Source organism: Oryctolagus cuniculus, chromosome 9, assembly GCF_964237555.1.
Source record: "Oryctolagus cuniculus chromosome 9, mOryCun1.1, whole genome shotgun sequence".
Taxonomy (NCBI): Eukaryota; Metazoa; Chordata; class Mammalia; order Lagomorpha; family Leporidae; genus Oryctolagus; species Oryctolagus cuniculus.
The window spans coordinates 127,682,240-127,703,094 of NC_091440.1; the positions used below are offsets into that span (position 1 = coordinate 127,682,240).

The window sequence follows — 20,855 nt, forward strand, 5'->3', positions numbered from 1 at the left end:
TGGGTGTGGTCAGGGAACTCTGTTCAGTGCTCCAGGGTGAGGGAAGTGTCTAAGGTAACACCCAAGTTGGGTGTGGTAAATCTCTATCTTTTTTTTAATCAGAGGGGATGGCTGGCTCTGTGGCTCACTTGGTTAATCCTCTGCCTGCAGCGCCGCTATCTAATGTGGGCCCCGGGTTCTAGTCCCAGTTGCTCTTCTTCTAGTCCAGTTCTCTGCTGTGCCCTGGGAAGGCAGTAGAGGATGGACCAAGTGCCTGCACCCGCATGGGAGACCAGGAGGAAGCACCTGGCTCCTGGCTTTGGATCGGCGTAGCGTGCTGGCCGCAGCAGCCATAAGGGGGGTGAACCAATGGAAGGAAGAACTTTCTCTCTGTCTCTCTCTCTAACTCTGCTGCCAAATAAAAAAAATTAATCAGAGAGGAGGTTTATTCTTTTTTGTTGGCATAGTCTCATGCTCACCTCTGCTCCTCAGAGGAGACCAATGTAGCTGACGTTTTGCTAGTACTTGGTATCTATAAAGGCCTAAGGGAGTGAGGTGTTAAAACAGAGGTCTTCGGCCAGCGCCATGGCTCAATAGGCTAATCCTCTGCCTGCGGCGCTGGCACACGGGGTTATAGTCCCACTCGGGGTGCCAGATTCTGTCCGGGTTGCTCCTTTCCCAGGCCAGCTCTCAGCTGTGGCCCAGGAGTGCTGTGGAGGATGGCCCAAATGCTTGGGCCCTGCACCCCCACGGGAGACCAGGAGAAGCATCTGGCTCCTGGCTTTGGATCAGTGCGGTGTGTCGGCTGCAACACGCTGGCCGCAGCGGCCATTGGGAGGTGAACTAACAGAAAATGAAGACCTTTCTCTCTGTCTCTCTCCCTCTCACTATCCACTCTGCCTGTCCAAAAAAAAAAAAAAAAAAAAACAAAAACAAAAAGACAACAAATCAAACAACACACACACACACACACACACAAAACAAAAAAACAGAGGGCTTGGCTTTTGATCTATCTGTCCTGGACTTGCACCAGCTTTGAGGCAGGCTGATGCCAAGACTCAACCACCATGAGGACTCAAAGCCTCTAAGCTTCCAGTGTCTTAGCCTGAGGACACTTGGGAAGACAGGAGATGCCAAGAGAATTATGGGAGTCTTGTGACATAGCGGGTAAATCTGACGCCTACGGTGCCAGCATACCATATGGGCGCCAGTTTGAGTCCTGGCTGCTCCATTTCCAATCCAGCTCTTTGCTGTGGCCTGGGAAACCAATGGAAGATACGCAAAGTCCTTGAGCCCCTGCATCTGCATGGGAGACCTGGAAGAAGCTTCTGGCTCCTGGCTTTGGATTGGCCCAACTCCAGCCGTGGCAGCCATTTGGGGAGTGAAGCAGTAGATGGAGGACCCCCCCCCCCCCCGCCTCTCAAATAAACAAATCTTTTAAAAATCTAAAAAAAAAAAAAAAAAAAAAAAAAAAGAGAGAGAGAGAGAGAGAGAGACAGAGAGACAGAATTATGCGCCCAACAGAAAGCGTGGCTCAGAGATGCAGGAAACTTAACCTTTAATTGCCCAGGTTGAAAAAACTGAGTAAGTTTAGACTATTATTTGGCTGTTTTTCTTTATTTTTTTTTTCTTTTTAAAGATCTATTTATTTGAAGGCAGAGTTACTGAGAGGCAGAGGCAGAGGCAGAGGCAGAGAGAGAGAGAGAGAGAGAGAGAGAGAGAGAGAGGTCTTCCATCTGCTGGCTCACTCCCCAGATGGCAGCAATGGCTGAAGCTGGGCTGATCCAAAGCCAGGAGCCTAGAGCTTCTTCTGGGTCTCCCACGTGGCTGCAGGGGCCCAAGGACCTGAGCCAGCTTCTACTGCTTTCCCAGACCATAGCAGAGAGCTGGATTGGAACTGCAGCCGGGATTCAAACCGGAGCCCATAGGGGATGCCAGCACTGCAGGCGACAGCTTTACCCACTAACCCACAGCCCCAGCTGCTAGCTGTTTTTCTTTAAGGAGAAACATGTTCATCAAATATCCTGGTAGTAATGAGGGACTACAACGCAGGACTTGCCAAGAACTCACAAATAGAGAGACAAGTCGGCACCTCAGACTTAAATTATAAAGTAAGCATATCATGAGTGTGAAGAACAATTACAAAAGGTCATCTCAGAGAGGCACACTGGCAGACACGGATACACCACTGCTCCTCCAGGCTGCCCTGGGCCAGCAATGTCCCAGGCATGCCAGGATCCTGGCACAGAGCTAGGTGAATGGGCTGCCCTAGCTCTGACTCAGCGGGCAGCAAATAGATTTCTGATCCCAGCCAGCAGTAGTGAAAGGAACACCAAGTCAACTGTGAAGGGAAATCATAGCCTGGTTTCACTGGCTTCCTGAGAGCCTGTCCTTACCACATCATAGATGACTAGATCAGAATCAGACCCAAGCCCAGTCCATCATTTTTCCAAAGAAGGAAAAACATCCGAAGTATGTGAAGTGTGACTCTTGGTTATCAGATTCAGTACCTGAGAGTGAGACTACCTTCTGCTTTACTAAGGATGGTGGTTTCTGAGCTTAGAAAGCTGGAGACCTTAGCACAGGTCTGTAAAGCCTTCTAGGCGGGGCAGTGTTGTGACACCGGTGCCAGTTCTAGTCCTGGCTGCTCTGCATCTGATCCAGCTACCTGATAATGCACCTGGGAAAGCAGTGGAAGATGGCCCAAATACCTGGGCCTCGGCTACCCATGTGGGAGACCAGGATTGAATTCTGGGCTCCTAGTTTTGACCTGGACCAGTCTCAGCTGTTGCACCATTTGGGGAGTGAACCAGCAGGTACAGGATCTCTCTCTGTCACCCTGCCTTTCAAGTAAGTAAATAAATATCTCTAAAAACAAGAATAACAACAAAAAACTAAGAAAAGACCTAGAAGGTAGGCTGCTTATACAAGCTATTGTATAAACCATTATCAAAACAAGAAAATAATACATGTTGACAAGGATGTAGATACCCTCTCACATTGCTGGTGGGAATGTAAAAAACAGTACGGTCACTGTGGAAAACAGTATGTTGGGTCCTCAAAAAAAAAATCAAACATAGAATTACCATATGATCTAGCAATTCTACTTCTTGTTATTTCCCCAAAATAAATGAAGGCAGAAACTCATAAATACACCTGTATACCAATGATCACAGCAACATTATTCACAATCGTTACAAGGTGGAAACAACCCAGGTGTTCATTAATAGATGAATGCATGAACATATGTGGCATATACATACTATGGAACGCTATTCACTGTTAAAAATTCCTGATACATGCTATACCATCAATGAGCCTTGAAGACATTATACTTAGTGAAATAAACCAGACATGAAGATGTAATTCCACTTACAGGCAGTACCTATAGTGGTCAAATTCACAGAGAAAGAAGGGAGATCAGAGGCTACCAGGGGCTCAGGTGGCAGGAGTTTCAGCACAGAAGGATGAAAAAGCTCTACAAATGGGTGCAGGTGACGGCTGTGACAATGTGAATGGACTTAATGTCACTAAACAGTACACTAAAAAATGGTAAATCTGTGTCAAGTGTTGTGGCACAGTGAGTCTTAGCTACTCTGTGTTTCCAACTCAATTTCTTGCTAATGTATCTGGGAGGCAGATACTTAGATCCCTGCCATCCACAGGGGAGACCAGGATGGAGTTCTTGGCTCCTGGCTTTCGCCTGGTCCAGCCCTGGCCACTGCAGCCATTTGAGTAGTGAACCAGCAGATGGAAGGATTCCTTTCTCTTTCTGTCTCTCCCTCTGCCTGTCACTCTGCCTTTTAAATAAATAAATAAATCTATCTATCTATCTATCTATCTATCTATCTATCTATCTATCTATCTTGGGGGGGGGGGGACAAAACCAGAAATGGGTGTCTGTGTAACTTATGCCATGTACAGGAGTTAGTACACTTGTATTTCCAGGCCTACTGTATGTGTATATTAGCTCATGGACTCTTTACACCAACATTTTGAGAGAAGCACTATCATTATCCCCATTCTACAGAAAAGCGACAGCCTAAGGAACTGCCCCAGGCTACAGAGTTAGTGAGTGGCAGAACTGAAAGCCACTCACTAACTAGTTGCAGAGTCTGATGTCTTAACCAGGTCTCAACACTACACTGCCCTTACAGAGAGGCCACAGTAAAGCTCAGCAGGTCTCCTCCCTGACCCCCAAACCAACCTGAAGCAGCTACAAGTACGTGAGCAGGAGCTGGAAGCAGCTGGACAGCCTGCTGTGCTGCAGCCACCTCCTCCCTAAACAGGTTTCAGAAGTCCGGCTGCAGGGCACAGCCGCTAAGCCTTCGAGGATGTCACCCCAGGATGGCGCATGGCGGCAGAGCACCTGTGGTGCCAGGTGTTCGTTAGGAGGGCTGGGATAATCTTCTCATAATTCCAAGTATTCCTCTTAGGCTATCCAAAGGAATCCTGAACCACATAAAGACACCTACAAACCACCCATCTAGGAATAATAACATTTAAGACAAGGACACAAATTGATTCAGATTCAACCAATATTTAGCAAAGTCTTACAATGAGCCACGTATGTCTCTAGGAACTAACTCATTTCATTTTTGCAACAATCCTATGAGATAGGTGCTATTTCTAACTCTGAGAGGGAGAAAACGGAGGCACAGGAGGCTAGAAAAGTTGCCAAAGGTCATGAAGCCAGCAGGTGAAGTGAAGGAAGAATCACCATTACCCTGTGCTGCTGCTCCTAAGAGTTATGCTCTTGAAATAACCAACAATCAAATAAATATCAATAATCAGTGTGAATATGCGGGGGGGGGGGAGAGGGTTGCTGCACTTCCGCATCTCAGTGACTCAGTGTTTCCAACAATCTAAGATGGCCCCTGGGGGAGGTACTTAGCCTGACAGGAGACTTCCGTATTCATGGACAGTATGTGTCCTCGGCTGTGATAGGCCCTTGAGGGCGTGCCCGGCTGTTGTCCTGCCTTACCTTTCAGCTGGTTGGCTCAGTTCCCTTGTGCCCAGGACAGCCCCCTTTCTGTGTCTATAAAAGCTCTTCCCCTCCCAATAAAGTCGAGAACCCAGCTGCGCCCTGGGCGTTGACTGATCTCCCGGCTCTGGTGTGGTTCCTTTGCCACCGACACTCATCATCCCGCTCGGCCCCTGAGCTCCCCAGGCTGGCCCTGAGGAGCTCTATGGGACCTGCTGTCCCGTGACGAGCAGCATGAATAAAAGTCACAAATGCTCTCAATGATGCAACATTCATTTTAAACTCAATTTTAGGAGCTACATAACCCACCTAAAACATTTGAGTAAAAAAATTACGGCCTTCCTCATTCAATAAATCTGTTTCAAACATCTTGGTACCTTCTGAAGATTTCAAACACCAGTAACTGGAAGTGATAATTCTCAGGCCTATCTGTGCTTCATACTAAATCTATCTGACAGCAACTTTTTTGCCAAGTAATCTGCCAGTCCGTATCTACATGCCACAAGTATTTTACAGAGTTGTTAAAAACTGAACACAATAAATCAGAAAATAATTTAGATGCTTTAAAATTCTTCTCAGCTACCTCTTCCCTTTGAATTTAATGTTTATGTAAAAAGCAAAATTAAGCAAGTGGTAAAAGTAAACAAATGGTAAAAACTTTCTTCAAAACACAAAACCAAAAATTGCACATAGCCATAATTACTTGAACAATTTAGGTTGACACATGTGAAAAATACCTCATGTCCTGGATCAGTGAGACCCTGAGTGTGGGGAGCATGACCCCCGAGTCAGACTTTCTTCTTTCTGGTCCCAGGGCAACTATGTGGAAAAATATCAACAAAGTATTAGAAAATATCAGCAAAGACTTAAAAAAAAAACTAGACTTCTTCACATTCTGTGAATAAATACTCTGAAACTGCTTTCTTAAGAAAAAATTTGAAAGGCAACAGAGAAGCTCAGATTTGGTTCAATGAACATTGTCAACCAGTTATCTTCTTTGTAGCCAATCTGAGGTTGGATTTGAAATTCAAATGTTATTTTTCAGGTCCACCTAGCAGAATACTGCAATATGTAACTTTTGTTTATTTATTTATTTATTGACAGGCAGAGTGGACAATGAGAGAGAGAGACAGAGAGAAAGGTCTTCCTTTGCCGTTGGTTCACCCTCCAATGGCCACTGCGGCCGGCGCACTGCGCTGATCTGAAGGCAGAAGCCAGGTGCTTCTCCTGGTCTCCCATGGAGTGCAGGGCCCAAGCACTTGGGCCATCCTCCACTGCACTCCCTGGCCACAGCAGAGAGCTGGCCTGGAAGAGGGGCAACCGGGACAGAATCCGGCGCCCCGAATGGGACTAGAATCCCATGCTGGCGCTGCAGGCAGAGGATTAGTCTATTGAGCCGTGGCGCCAGCCACAATATGTAACTTTTGTCCATAAGTGCCAGTATGCCAGTATTTTCTTTCCATTTAAGATTTTATTTATTTATTTGAGAGGCAGAGTTACAGACAGAGAGAGGGAGACAGAGCTCTTCCATCGCTGGTTCAACCCCCAAGTAGCCACAATGTACAGAGCTAGGCTGATCCGGAGTCAGTAGCTTTTTTCAGGTCTCCCATGCAGGTGCAGGGGCACTTGAGCCATCTTCCACTGCCTTCCCAAGCCACAAGCAGAAAGCTGGATTTGAAGAGGGGTAGCCAGGACACTAACCAGCACCTAAAATGGGATGCCAGCACCGCAGGTGGAGGCTTAGCCTACTACGCACAGCGCCAGCCCCAAGTGCCACCATTTTCTAAATCTAGACATTCATAATAGCTCTGGGTAATCCCTTCAAACAACTGTGTATAAATTAAGCTACTGTGTGTGTGAATCATGCCTGTGCTCATGAACTGAGATCACACAGTTTAAACTCTGGAAGAGTATATTAAAAATACCTAAGAGTTTGAACTCTTCAGTATGATATATTTCTACCTTAAAGTTTTTATTTATTAGAGAGAGAGAGAGAGAAAGAGAGAGAGAGAGATTGATCTCATCTGCAGGAACCAGAGAGCTGGTACTCAAACCTATACACTCCAACATGGGGTTGGTATGTGGCTGTCTTAACTACTAGGCCGAACATCTGCCCCTAACCTTGTAATTCTGTTTTCCATTACCTTTCCAAAGTACTTCCCTACAGCTTATTAATAACTTGGGAGGAAGAGTTCAGAAGCCTGAGAGCTGAAGGCAGACAAGGGGTTAAGGTATGAAGTCACACTTTCCATCCAGAGTTAAAATCTAAGGTTTCCTTGATGTCTACTCCAGCCAGGAGATAAACTTATAAACTATTTCAGTGTTCAATTTCATTAATATTTCTTTCTTTTCTTTTCTTTCTTTCTTTCTTTTTTTTTTTTTTTTGACAGTGTGGGGAGCAACTGGGAGCAACTCGGACTAGACTAAGTTACTGGAATTAAGACTTATTCTATGCATCTGCTCTCCCACAATATGGCGCTGGGAGAGGAGGAAACAGCTTCTACACAGCTGCCTCCAGTTCAACCAATAAGCAGCAGGACCTGCTCCTGATTGGAGGAGAGCAGCGTACTCGGCGTGTGGGTAGCAGAGTTGGGATTGGTGGAAGAGGACTATAAAGGAAGATAGAGACAACATGCACCAGGAACATCTATCTGAAGGAACACCTGTGCAGCCCCCGAGAGAGCCGGCCGGCGGTGTGCCGCTCCCCCGCAGAAGTGGGGAAAGTGGCAGGGGGAACCGCCCTTCCACGGAGATGGAAGGGATGGTAGCCAACCCGGGAAGAACCAGCAGCAAACCCGGGGAGGGCCGAGCAGACGAAAAAGCAGCGCAGGGTCCTGTGTCGTTCCTCCACGAAGAGGGGGAGCGACATAATGGTGCCGTGACTCGGATAAGAAACCTAGGAGGGAAGAAGCGGGAAGAAGTGGGAAAATATCGGAGAGACAGACTTGCAAAGAGCCTAGGGAAAAGCCGGACGGAAAAGGTGCCGGAAGAAGCTATCGAAAGCCTAGGCATAGACTCGGATACGGACTGTGGGAAAGAAGTTAGGATTTAAAGTGAAAGCAAGAAGAAACTTAGACTCAGATATGGACTGCAGGTTGAAAGTGAAAGTGAAACCTAGAAGAAACTTAGACTCAGATACGGACTGTGGGGAGAAGCCAGGAGAAGTGAGAGGGGAATATTGTTGGAAGAAAAGTTAGGGAAACATACCGGGTAGAGAAAAATATGTTAGGGAGGATGAAGCCGCGAGTGCAGGCTGAAGCGGAGACGTAAGCTATCTTGGGATTCTTCAAGTCAGCCCGGGGAGCAAAAGGCGAAAATCTGGAACCAGAGGCAGAGACGTGGGCTGCCAGGTTGGAATCCGTCAGATTAGCCCGGGGAGCAAAGGACGGGAAGCCAAGCCGAAGGGCGCAGACGTGAGCTGGGTTGAATTCGCCAGGTTAGCCCGGGGAACTTGGACTGAATACCGGTGGCGGAAATGTGAGCTGGGCTGTGTGACTCGCGGAAGCCACCGTGCGCAGAGAGAGCGCGTGGGGCACAAGTAGATAGGGAACCCGGGGCTAGCGTGAGGCCGAGGCCGTGGTGCGGACGCAAAGGGCGCGGAGACCGTGGAGCGCGCGGAGCCGAGAAGCAGCCTCGGGGCGGGCGCCGGGAAGCCGCAGGGATAAGAGAAACAGAAGTTTAGAAGTAAAATGAGAGAAATAGGAATGCTGGCAGATAGAAGTAAAATAGGAGAAATACGAATGCCCGGAGATAGAGAAATAGAGAAAAATAAGGCCTCCCCACAACATGGCAATGAGAGAGCTTGGATTCGGTCTGCCTGATTAGTAAGACGATAAGCACCTGCAGGCAGTTCTAGCGGAGCAGAGCATGCGCTGCAGGGCACTGAACACAGGCACGCATCAGCGCCTAAAAACCTCCTCACAACATGGCGAAGAGAAGACCCGGATTCGGTTTGCCTGTTTGGTAGGGCTTGTAAGCACCTGTGGGCAACTCTAGCAAGCAGAGCAGAGTGTGCGCCGCGGGACACCGAAGACAGGCGCGTATCAACGCCAAAAATAAAAAGAAAGGGGGATCTGTGGGGAGCAACTGGGAGCAACTCGGACTAGACTAAGTTACTGGAATTAAGACTTATTCTATGCATCTGCTCTCCCACAATATGGCGCTGGGAGAGGAGGAAACAGCTTCTACACAGCTGCCTCCAGTTCAACCAATAAGCAGCAGGACCTGCTCCTGATTGGAGGAGAGCAGCGTACTCGGCGTGTGGGTAGCAGAGTTGGGATTGGTGGAAGAGGACTATAAAGGAGGAGAGAGACAACATGCACCAGGAACATCTATCTGAAGGAACACCTGTGCAGCCCCCGAGAGAGCCGGCCGGCGGTGTGCCGCTCCCCCGCAGAAGTGGGGAAAGTGGCAGGGGGAACCGCCCTTCCACGGAAGTGGAAGGGATGGTAGCCAACCCGGGAAGAACCAGCAGCAAACCTGGGGAGGGCCGAGCAGACGAAAGAACAGCGCAGGGTCCTGTGTCGTTCCTCCACAAAGAGGGGGAGCGACAGACAGGTAGAGTTATAGACAGTGAGCAAGAGAGATAGAGAGAAAGGTCTTCCTTCCGATGGTTCACTCCCCAGTGACCGCCATGGCTGGCACTGTGTCAATACGAAGCCAGGAGCCTGGTGCTTCTTCCTGGTTTCCCATGCGGGTGCAGGGCCCAAGCACTTGGCCCATCCTCCACTGCCCTCCCGGGCAACAGCAGAGAGCTGGATTGGAAGAGGAGCAACAAGGACTATAACCGGCAACCATATGGGATGCCGGTGCCACAGGCGGAGGATTAACCAAGTGAGCCACGGCGCCAGCCCCTCATTACTATTTCTTAGTGCAAAGTACTTGAAGGCAACAGGCCACTTTTTCCTTCAATATGAAGATTCAGAGATTTAATATTTGGCCATGGGAATTCTACCTAAATTACTGCAGGCAGCCTGCATAGACAGCAAGTGTGTAGAGGACAGAGATCAGACACAATTCTACAGAACCAGGTACAGTCTACAGGCAAGTAAGCAATTAACAGAAAACTTGCTGAAGGTAGGATGATTCTAGACTGACTGAGAACTCTTGAGCTGGATCCAGAAAAACCATTTAAATGCAGCATTTCAGGGACAGTGTTTTGATTGACTACTGGTTTAGAGAGATCTGTATGTTATTCTTAAACTCTGTACTCCCAGACAAAGTCCTACTAAATTGAAATGGATATTTAAGTTACTTGGCAAGGTGTAAGGGTAGGGCACAGACCAGGGTGGGACTACTGCATTTAATCATTATCTATTTTGAGAGGCATAGAAATAGATAGAGATTTTCCATCTGCTGGTTCACTCCCCAAATGCCTGAAACAGCGACGGCTGGGTCAGGCCAAAACCACGTGCTGGAAACTCAATCTGGGTCTCCCAAGTAGGTGGCAGGAACCCAACTACTTGTGCAATCACCACTGCCTCCCAGGGACTACATGAGCAGGGAGCTGAAATGGAGAGCAGAGCTGGGACTTGAACTCAGGCACTCCAACACAGGATACAGGTTTCCAAGTAGTGTCTTAACTGCTGCAGCAAACAGCCACCCCTGGCCAACGTTTTTAAAGAGAGAAACCTCAGGGGGTTTGTAACAAAGAGTCCTTGTTACAGGATCAACTGCATTCTGAGACTTTCTCTGAAACAAGATTTAAGGTACTGAAGGCAGGGATCACTTGGTCAGCATTAACACAGCCTACGCACAGATTCCTGCTAGGACGTGGGACAGACCCCTGCCATTCTGCCGACACCGGCTTAGCAGTGCTTCCTGAAAAGAATGGTGATGGTCCATTATCTGGCCTCCTCTGGACTCAACCATAGCAGGAGCAGAGCTCAAACCCACTGTGAATCTAAAGACTCTGAGGACCTTTATTTAACATGACAACGAATGCAGACTGTTTACCATCATTAATTAGGAAAATTGACAACTGGAAAACCATAAGTATTTTAGTGGGGTAAAAAATCCAAGATTTAAGAGAAAATAGACCAACTTCCATGATGAATATAAACACAAAAATCCTCAACAAAATTCCGGGCAATCACATCTTCAACAAAATTCTGGCCAATCGAATCCAACAACACATCAAAAAGATCATTCACCTGGCATGCAGGTATGGTTCAACATTCGCAGATTGATCAATGTGATTCATCACACTAACAAACTGAAGAACAAAAACCATATGTTTATCTCAATAGATACAGAGAAAGCATCTGACAAAATACAATACCCTTTCATGATGAAAACCTTAAGCAAACTGTGCATAGAAGGAACATTCCTCAACACAATCAAGGCAATTTATGACAAACCCATGGCCAGCATCTAACTGAATGAAGAAAAGTTGGAATCATTTGCACAGAGATCCAGAGCCAGACAAAGATGCCCATTCTCACCACTGCTATTCAGTATAGTCCTGGAAGTTTTAGGCACAGCCATTAGACAAGAAAAAAAAAAAAATCAAAGGGATTCAGTTTGGGAATGAGGAAGTCAAACTATCCCTATTTGCAGACGCCATGATTCTATATATAGGGGATCCAAAAGACTCCACCAAGAGACTACTGGAACTCATAGAAGAGTTTGGTAAAGTAGCAGGATATAAAATCAAAACACAAAAATTAATAGCCTTTGTATACACAGACAATTCCATGGATGAAAAAAATGGAAAAATCTTGCATGTTCATGGATTGGAAGAACCAATACTATAAAAATGTCCATTCTTCCAAAAACAATGTACAGATTCGATGCGATAACAATCAAAATACCAAAGACATTCTTCTCAGCTCTAGAAAAAATGATGGTGAAATTCCTATGGAAACACAGGAGACCTCGAATAGCTAGAGCAATCTTGTACAACAAACCAAAGCTGGAGGTATCACAATACCAGATTTCAAGACACAAGACATACTACAAGGCAGTGATAATCAAAACATCTGGAACTGGTACAAAAACAGATGGATAGTCCAATGGAACAGAACAGAATCGCCATAAATAAATCCAAGCAACTACAACCAACTTATCTTTGACAGAGGAGCTAAAACCAATCCCTGGAGCAAGGACAGACTCTTCAACAGATGGTGCTGGGAAAACTGGATTTCCACATGCAGAAGAACGAAGCAGGACTCCTACCTTACACCTTAGACGAAAATCCATTCAAAATGGATCAGAGACCTAAATCTATGACCCAACACCATCAAATTATTAGAGAACACTGGGGAAGCCCTGCAAGACACTGACCTAGGCAAAGACTTCTTGGAAAAGACCCCAGAGGCACAGGCAGCCAAAGTCAAAATTAACAAATGAGATTACATCAAATTGAGAAGCTTCTGTTCTGCAAAAGTAACGATCAGCCAAGTGAAGAGGCAACCGACAGAATGGGAGAAATTATTTGCAAACGACCCAGTCTGATAAAGGATTAATAACCAGAATATATAAGGAGATCAAGAAACTCCACAACAACAAAACAGACAACTCAGTTAAGAAATGGACAAAGGACTTAAACAGGCATCCTTCAAAAGAGGAAATCCAAATGGCCAACAGACACATGAAAAAATGTTCGGGATCACTAGCCATCAGGGAAATGCAAATGAAAACCACAATGAGGTTTCACCTCACCCCAGTTAGAATGACTTTCATACAAAAATCAACAAACAACAAATGCTGTCGAGGATGTGGGGAAAAAGGTACCCTAATCCACTGTTGGTGGGAATGTAAATTGGCACAGCCACTGTGGAGGACAGTATGGAGATATCTCAGAAATCTAAATATAGACCTACCAAATGGCCCAGCCATCCCACTCCTGGGAATTTACCGAAGGGAAACAAAATCAGCAAATAAAAGTTATCTGTACCCCCATGCTTATTGTTGCTCAGTTTACAACAGCTAAGACCTAGAATCAACATAAATGCCCATCAACTGAAGACTGGATAAAGAAATTATGGTACATGTACTCTATGGAATAGTACAGAGTGGTAAAAAAGGGAAATCCTGCATTTTGTAACAAAATAGATGAATGCGCAAAACATCATATTTAGTGAGACAACCCACTCACAAAGGGACAAATACCATATGTTCTCCCTGATCTGTGATAACTAATAGAGCACCTAAAAGGAAAGCTGTAGAAGTGAAACTGACACTTTGAGAAGCACTAACTTGAACAGCCCTTGTCTTGACTGTTGAAGAAGAGTTTTTTTTCCTTCATGGAGAATGGGACTGGGAATGGGAGAGGGAGGAGGAGATGGTGTGGGAGGGCAGGTGTGATGGGAAGAATCACTATATTCCTAAAGCTGTACTTACGAAATTTGCACTCAATCGGTTTCTTTGAGAAAAACAAAACAAAAACCCAGATTTAAAGTTGCTCATTTTTACATAGTTGGAATATTCTATTGTTTTTCAAGAACAAAATATTTCATTTGTAGACTGAGGTCTTGGTATACATTTCACAGTTTCTTTTTTTTTTTCTTTTTTGACAGGTAGAGTTATAGACAGTGAAAAAGAGAGACAGCAAGAAAGGTCTTCCTTCTGTCGGTTCACCCCACAAATGGCCACTACAGCCAGCATGCTGCGCTGATCCAAAGCCAGGAGCCAGGTGCTTCCTCCAGGTCTCCCATGGGGTGCAGGGCCCAAGCACTTGGCCCATCCTCCACTGCACTCCCGGGCCCCAGCAGAGAGCTGGACTGGAAGAGGAGCAACTGGGACAGAATCCGGGACCCATATGAGGTGCCAGCGCCGCAAGTGGAGGATTAACCAAGTGAGCCATGGCGCTGGCCTCACCGTTTCGTATTTTTAACTACCAATTTCCTTGGCTGAATCACCATAAATGTTGGAGCAATATTTATAAAATCTACCCCTCTAAACAATAAACTGATTTCAAAAGCTATGTGGCCTTATTAATTAAAAACTATGGCTTTGCTAACCTTAATTAGGATCAGTGAATGCAAATGCGTGGGGCTGGCGTCGCAGCACAGTGGGTGCTCGTGCGTGCCTGTGATGCTGGCATCGCACGCTGTCCCTGCTGCTCTGCTTCTGATCCGGCCACCTGCCTAGTGTACTCAGGAGGGCAGGTGAAGATGGCCCGAGTCCTTGCCCTGCCACCCATGTGGGAGAGTCAGACGGAGTTCCTGGATCCTGGCTGAGCCTGGCCCAGCTTCAGCCATTGTAGCCATCTGGGGAGTGGACCTCCAGATGGAAGGTCTCTTTCTCTCTCTCTGTCTCCCTCTCTGACACTCTGCCTCTCAAGTAAGTAAGTAACTCTTTGGGGGGGGGGGAGAATATTATCTTAGGAAAGCCTGTATAACATAGTTAGCTAAACAACTATGACATAGCCAGTATGTAATATCTCCTCTAAGTTGAAAAAGAATTGACACCTTGGGAATGTCAGTCAAAGGGCACAGTTTTACCTACGGCACAATCCACACCTCTGGACACCATCCTAGGCTCTAGCCCCCACCACCATGGCTGGAAGCCAGGTGACCCCATGGCTCAAGCACCGGTGTCAGCTCTACCCCCACCCTAATGGAATTCGCTGCTCCTACTTCCCTGCCTGCCCCCAGCAAAGTTTTAAGAGGACCTGTTCCTGAACACGTGGCTCTCTCTGTCTCTCTCTTATGCTCTCCTGCTCTCTTTTCCTTCTTTGCCTCTTCCCTCTGGTCTGTCAGGTTTCCCCCAATAAACTCTTTCCCTTAAAAAAAAAAAGAATTGGCACCTAAAATTGTTGAGACATGTATGCATATTTTTTATATCAAAGATTATTAGTGATGGTTATAAAACTTTTCTTTAAGAAGAAAATCAGGGGCTGGCCATGTGGCACAGTGGGTTAAAGCCCCAGACTGCAGCACTGACATCCCAAATGGGTGCCAGTTTGTATCCAGGCCGCTCTACTTCCAATCCAGCTCTCTGCTAATGGGCCTGGGAAAGCAGCACAGGATGGCTCAAGTACTTAGGTCCCTGCACTCACACTGGAGACCTGGAAGAAGCTTTTGTTTTTTGGACAGGTAGAGTTAGAGAGAGAGAGAGAGACAGAGAGAAAGGTCTTCCTTTTTCCATTGGTTCACTCCCCGAGTGGCCGCTATGGCCAGCACGTTGCACCAATCCGAAGCCAGGAGCCAGGTGCTTCTGGTCTCCCATGGGGTGCAGGGCCCAAGGACCTGGGCCATCCTCCACTGCACTCCCGGGACACAGCAGAGAGCTGGACTGGAAGAGGGGCAACTGGGACAGAATTGGCCCCCCAACAGGGACTAGAACCCGGTGGGCCGGCGCCGCAGGTGGAGGATTAGCCTAGTGAGCCACGGCGCTGGCCAGGAAGAAGCTTCTTGGCTCCTGGCTTTGGCCTGGCTCAGCTCTGGCCATTGCAGCCATTTGGGAAGTGATCAAGTGGATGGAAAACCTCTCTGCCTCTCACTCTCTCTCTGTAACTCTGCCTTTCAAATAAATAAAATAAATCATAAAACAAAATCAGTACCCACTACACTCTAATACCAGCATGAGTCAAGTTATGTGTATGGTCCTCTACAGTTCACTCGGATTGTTGACATGTTTACATGCCCTGCCTTGCAGTTGAGAGAAAGTGTGAGGTTAAATGTAACGAGTTCTGTGGAAAACAATCTAAAGGTTCGTTTACAAATAATCAAATGTAGGAAATGACATGGTTTCAGACAAAAGAAGCTGAAATACAGGGTGAGGACATTATATGAGAATTGGAACAGCCTTGGCATAGCTAATATCCTTCTCCTATCCTGTAGTTGAAGACACAGAAAATCAAAGAGGTCAAATGATTTTCCCAGGTCTCACAGCTAGTAAACAGTGCTCACATTTCTCCTGCTAGTGTCAAGATTATTAACAATAATGATTTAGCTTATGAGAGTGAAAGAGACAGATAAAGGGCATAGGACAATGACTCTTCTCATGGCCCAGTGCTGATGGATCTGAAGCAAAAGTCAAACCAAGTACCCCTCACCTGGTGATTCTGCAAGGTGCTCCTGTTTCTCTTCTCTATCCTGAAACTGAATTAAATGCGACCACAAAGCTGACTTCCCCTGAAAGTAGAGGGTACACAAAAATATCATTTTAGAAATAAGTCAACAACAAACATTTCTGATGATGACAGCCAGTCAGAAGTTTGGTCACCCAATCTCATTCATCCTCAGCTGTGCCAGATTCTGCTTGTCTCACTGCCTGTGTGTGCAGGGTCATCCTTTGCCTACTGAGAAGACTGGCAAAGCCTGGCAAAGGGAAGGGTCTTCCACTCAGGAAACGGCAGGAGGGCAGGCACAGGGGTTTCTGACATCAGCTCAGCTGGTACTGACTGACTGGGATGAGAGCTGTCTACCTGGCCACACTAGCAACCAGGGAGCTAAGAGGCTCCAGCAGTGCAGAAAGCATCTGTGTGCATCATATATATGTCTGGCTATATGGAGTGGCAACGATGGCAGAAAATCAGAGAGCAGAGAACGAAAATAGGAGAGGAAGAAAGAAATTTGCACACATCAGAAAAGTCAGATGTGAAAGCAGAGAGACTGCTGGGATTTTCCCACCCTGAATTACTAGACAGTGTAAAACGGTCAGGCACTGTTCAGTCTGGCTAGGTCTTCCCTGCACAGTGACAGAAGGTGACGTCTCAAGAACTGACAGGGAGTCGGCCTCCGCGGTGAGCAAGCTGTGCTACCCCTTCCAGCTCCAGGGAAGGTTTCCCAGACCCCCTTGTCATCACGGGTTACATCTCCTTTGCAGGGACGGGGCTGAACACTGTGGCACCTGTGTGGTGATCTCTGACAAAGGAACCAGCACTTTCCCCCTCCCCCGGGCCTCTTCTTGCCCTGGTCCCACTTCAAGAGCCTGACCTGCTTGACCTGCAGGCCGTGGCTCCATATTCTCTCCAGCAGGTCACAGAGGCTGGCGATCAGGGTGTTCTCCTCCAAGCCGGTGAGGTTTGCTTCTCCGTGGCCCAGCTCCACAGCTTCGTGGCCCATTTTCTCCACCAACATGCGTTTTGTCTGAAACATCAAATGCAGCCACGGGTTACCCCAACAGCGAAGCCAGAAATCCAAACAGCAGCCTGTGACTGCACCAGCAGATTGGCTTTTCTTCCTCGTGCACCTCAAGGCTGGTTTGTATATTCACCATCAGGAAAACGTCTTAATCTCTGTGGTCAACTAATGAAAGTGGTACCACCTGGTGTCCCTACTGTGCCGGAGAGATGCAGGTCGATAGAGAGAGAATGAGAGAGCATTCATACAGCATCCTCATGGTGAAAACATGCTCTACGTCCAGCAGTGCCGCACTGTGCACCTCTGGGAAGCTGGGCGATCACGGCATCCCAGACGCGGTACTGTCCCAGCGCGGCACCCAGTGCGGCAGGATGTTTTGTGCCGCGCCCCAGCACGCTCAGGCGGCTGCATTTGCTGTTAACTGCACTCAGGCAGCTCTAAGTTTCTGGAGAACTCTAACGTCTGGGTGAACCAGGGCGCTTTTTCACGCCTCCTTGCGTCTTTTGGCTTGTCACGGCTCAGGAGTATACACCAGAAAATGGAAAGGGAGAGAGAAGTCAGTTTCAGGTGTAATCAACTGGCAACCATCTTGCAGCTCTCACAGAGCACACAGCGCGGGAGAATCTGGTCCTTCTGGGCAGTGACCATGTCTGTCTGATTCACCACCGTATGTTGAGGCTGAAAACAGTGCATTCACTGAACAGGCAGGGATGACAGTCAAGAAACAGCCGTCAAACAAACGAAATTATCAGCCAGAAGGATGTTCTGGGTCTTGTCATTCTGTGTTACTACTTCTGACAACAGACACCTGAGAGGAGGCTGCTATGCAATGTATACAAACACAACTAAGGTTTTATCCTATGGGTATTTGGATGCAGGAATGGGCACAGCTAAAGTGTTCACAGGTGTGTACAAACATACAAAATGTGCTGTCTTAACCAGAGCGGATGACATTCCTGATGCAACCCCTGAGGCTCCACATCTGTTCTCGTCAGTGAGGAGAACAGTAATGTGTGAAACGCAGAGGCTTCTGGGTCACTGAGAGTCTCTGCAGGCCCAAGACCTCAGCAAAAACCACATGGGGTCTGAGCCACAGTCAAAGTTTCCTTCCAGGAAAGCTCCCAGCTCAAGTGGAGTCCCCTCAGGTCATCTCAGCTTCACACGCGGCGCAGACACAAATACACACTGTTCGGCATTAGCGAACAAGACGTACCTTCATCCGACACTCTTTTAACAAGCCTTCTACGAACTTCCAGTTAGTCTGTGCGATCACTGCCGGAGAGAGGTCTGACAGCTTGGGCTGCCTCATGTTTTTTCCTAAACTTCGTGCCTCTTGCATATATTTCTAAAAATTAAAGAGCATTTTTAATGCATGAAAATCAGAAATTCCTCTGAGCTATTTAACGTTACACAAACAAGTGCAGGAACCAACACAATGCCATAAAGCCCTAAGGGTACATGTGCAACAGCAATGGAGGTTTTAGTGCGTCTAAAGGCTGAGGGCACTCAGATCTGCCCCCTCCATCCTGTAACTCCCATGAAAAGCAGGGTGACAGAAACTCCATGAAGCTAAAATTCATTCAAAATGAGATGCAGTTTCATTAGTTTAGTCTTTTTACTGGGAACACCCACAGTGTGATTAGTCAAGATCATGGCTGGTGCCCGTATTCTAAGTCCACGGGAAGGCTGTGCAGGCGATGAGTGGCTCTCAGATGGCTGCTTCCTCCACTCCTCCACCCCGGGGGCCCCGGGCCTGGGGGGCAGCTCTCCAACCTGTCTTATGCTTTAGTCAAGTACAAATAGAAAACCAAGACCTCTGGACTCCTGCTGCAACGAACTCCACGGCCTCAGGTTCATCAACTGATGTGTGCACATCTCAGCTGACTAGGTGAATGAACACGCAACACGCCCAGCAACCTCAGGAAAGCATCAGATGGCCTGAGAAGCAGGATGTGTGTGGGAGGCCTCTCCTCTCTCAAGTGTTTGTGAAAGCCTTCCCTTGCTTTATTCCAAGGTCAAGAAAAGTGAGACTGCAGCACTCAAGGTCAGAGGTACCTCTGGTGCCTTGTGGTTGACTTTTGGTCTGGGGAAGATTTCCATTTGATATACCGCTATACAGACTTAGCATAGACTTGTGTTCTCTCCTCTTTCTAAGCTACCTGGAAAAGCTTATCCAGATACCTTATGCTTGCATCGGAATCAAAGGGCAGAATCTCCAAAACATCCAAGTGTTTTAGGACCATATTTGGAGAGTAATGCTCTAAATTATAAAGTAAAACTAGCAGTTGGCAGGATGAGCCAGCATATCCTCCCATGGGTACTTACGGGAAATTCAGATGTGTAAAATCCCTTGTATCCTTTAAATTAAAGGGCATTTGGACATTTCATATGTTTCCCCTTTGGAATAAAAGTAATCTGCTAATTCTGGTAAAAACACTTAAAAATCCTGTTAGGGACTTAGCCGTCAGTGTTCCTGCCACTTCCCAGCCTTTGCACTGAAGACAATGTTAACAAATGATGTTTCTTTTCCAGCTCAATCATTTTAAGTAGCAATTTAAAAATCAAATGAACTCTGCAGGCATGTATTTCCCACGCTTCTTTCTACTGCTATTATTTTTAGAGGCTCAAAGAAAGAAGGGAAAACTGAGAAATGCAAGACAAACTAGCACCAGTAGGCAAGTTAAATGTAACAAGGTCGAAAGGAAACATTCTGAAGATGAGTTTTCAAATAAGAAAATGGATGAAAAATCAACCTGAAATTCAGGGTAGGGATCGTACATGAGAACTGTAACATCTGCATTTCTGACTGTTTCAGGTGACACTAATGCAATCTGCCTATTAAAAATCAGAGACAGAACAAATGAATGAAGACAGTTAAATATTTACAGGTCCTTTGTTCCGTCCAGCCTCAAACTCCTCCATCTTTAGGATGTAGACAAATGCACAGAGATCTGGCACAACACTCAATTCTCAAAAGGAGATTCAAACAGAAGAAAACAGTGAGAAACATGTTCAGGCAAGAGGCCGGGAAGGGGCCTTAGGTACTTCTCTTTCTTCAGAAATACATGAATAAACTTTACAAATGTGGACTGGAAAAGCAGAGAGGAAGACAGACAAAAATCTCCCATCTGCTGGTTCCCTCCTCAAATACTCTCAAATGCCAAGGCTGCGTCAGACTGAACAGTAACCTGGAACATGTCCATCCAGGTCTCCCAAATGAGTGACAGGCACCCAAGTATTTGAGATATCAAACAATGCCCAGAGCAGGCATAAGAAAGAAGCTATACTGGAAGTAGAGGAGCTGGGTCATGAATCAGGAACTGAATAAATTTTTAAAAGCCATTAACTGGATTAAAAATTAAGATTTTTAAGAAGTTTATTCACTTGCATCTGCTCAAAAGGCAGAGCAACAGAGAGAGAGAGAGAGAGAAAGGGAGACAAACAGTAAGAATTGCCATTCAGGGGTTCACTCCCCAATTACCTGTAACAGCTGGGGCTCAGCTGAAGCCAAAACAGAGATCCAGGAACTCAATCCAGGTCTCCCACATGGGTGGCAGGAACCCAATTACGTGAGCCATTACTGCTGCTTCTCAGGGTCTGCCTAACAGCATGCTAGAGTCAGGAGCTGGAATAGCCCCGAGGTGCTCTGACCCAGGATGGGGGTATCTTAACTCTTAAGATCAAAAGGCCTACCCAGCACTGTTTACAGAGTTTATTAGCTTTTTGATAAAATGAAAATGAGCCAGATGGGGCTATCCTTTGAGTGACCCTATTTACCAAGCCCCCAGTGTATGTGGAGCAGGTATACTTACTGGCCAAAAAACACACCCCATAGGGCCATGTGTGAAGTCTTCTTCCCA

The 20,855-nt window shown here is 46.7% G+C and overlaps 1 protein-coding gene across 5 annotated transcripts in view; it reads right to left on the reverse strand.

The window, feature by feature from the left end:
• The window catches only part of DENND5B (DENN domain containing 5B), a 202,145-nt gene that overhangs the window by 32,127 nt on the left and 149,163 nt on the right, over positions 1 to 20,855 (reverse strand). For all 5 annotated transcript variants that reach the window (XM_070049612.1, XM_070049608.1, XM_070049609.1 and 2 more), the window contains 4 exons: positions 18,209 to 18,340; positions 16,849 to 17,001; positions 15,966 to 16,044; positions 5,701 to 5,782 (listed from right to left, as the gene is read on the reverse strand). In XM_070049612.1, the coding sequence (XP_069905713.1) occupies positions 5,701 to 5,782; positions 15,966 to 16,044; positions 16,849 to 17,001; positions 18,209 to 18,340 (446 nt within the window). The remainder of the gene's footprint in view (positions 1 to 5,700; positions 5,783 to 15,965; positions 16,045 to 16,848; positions 17,002 to 18,208; positions 18,341 to 20,855) is intronic.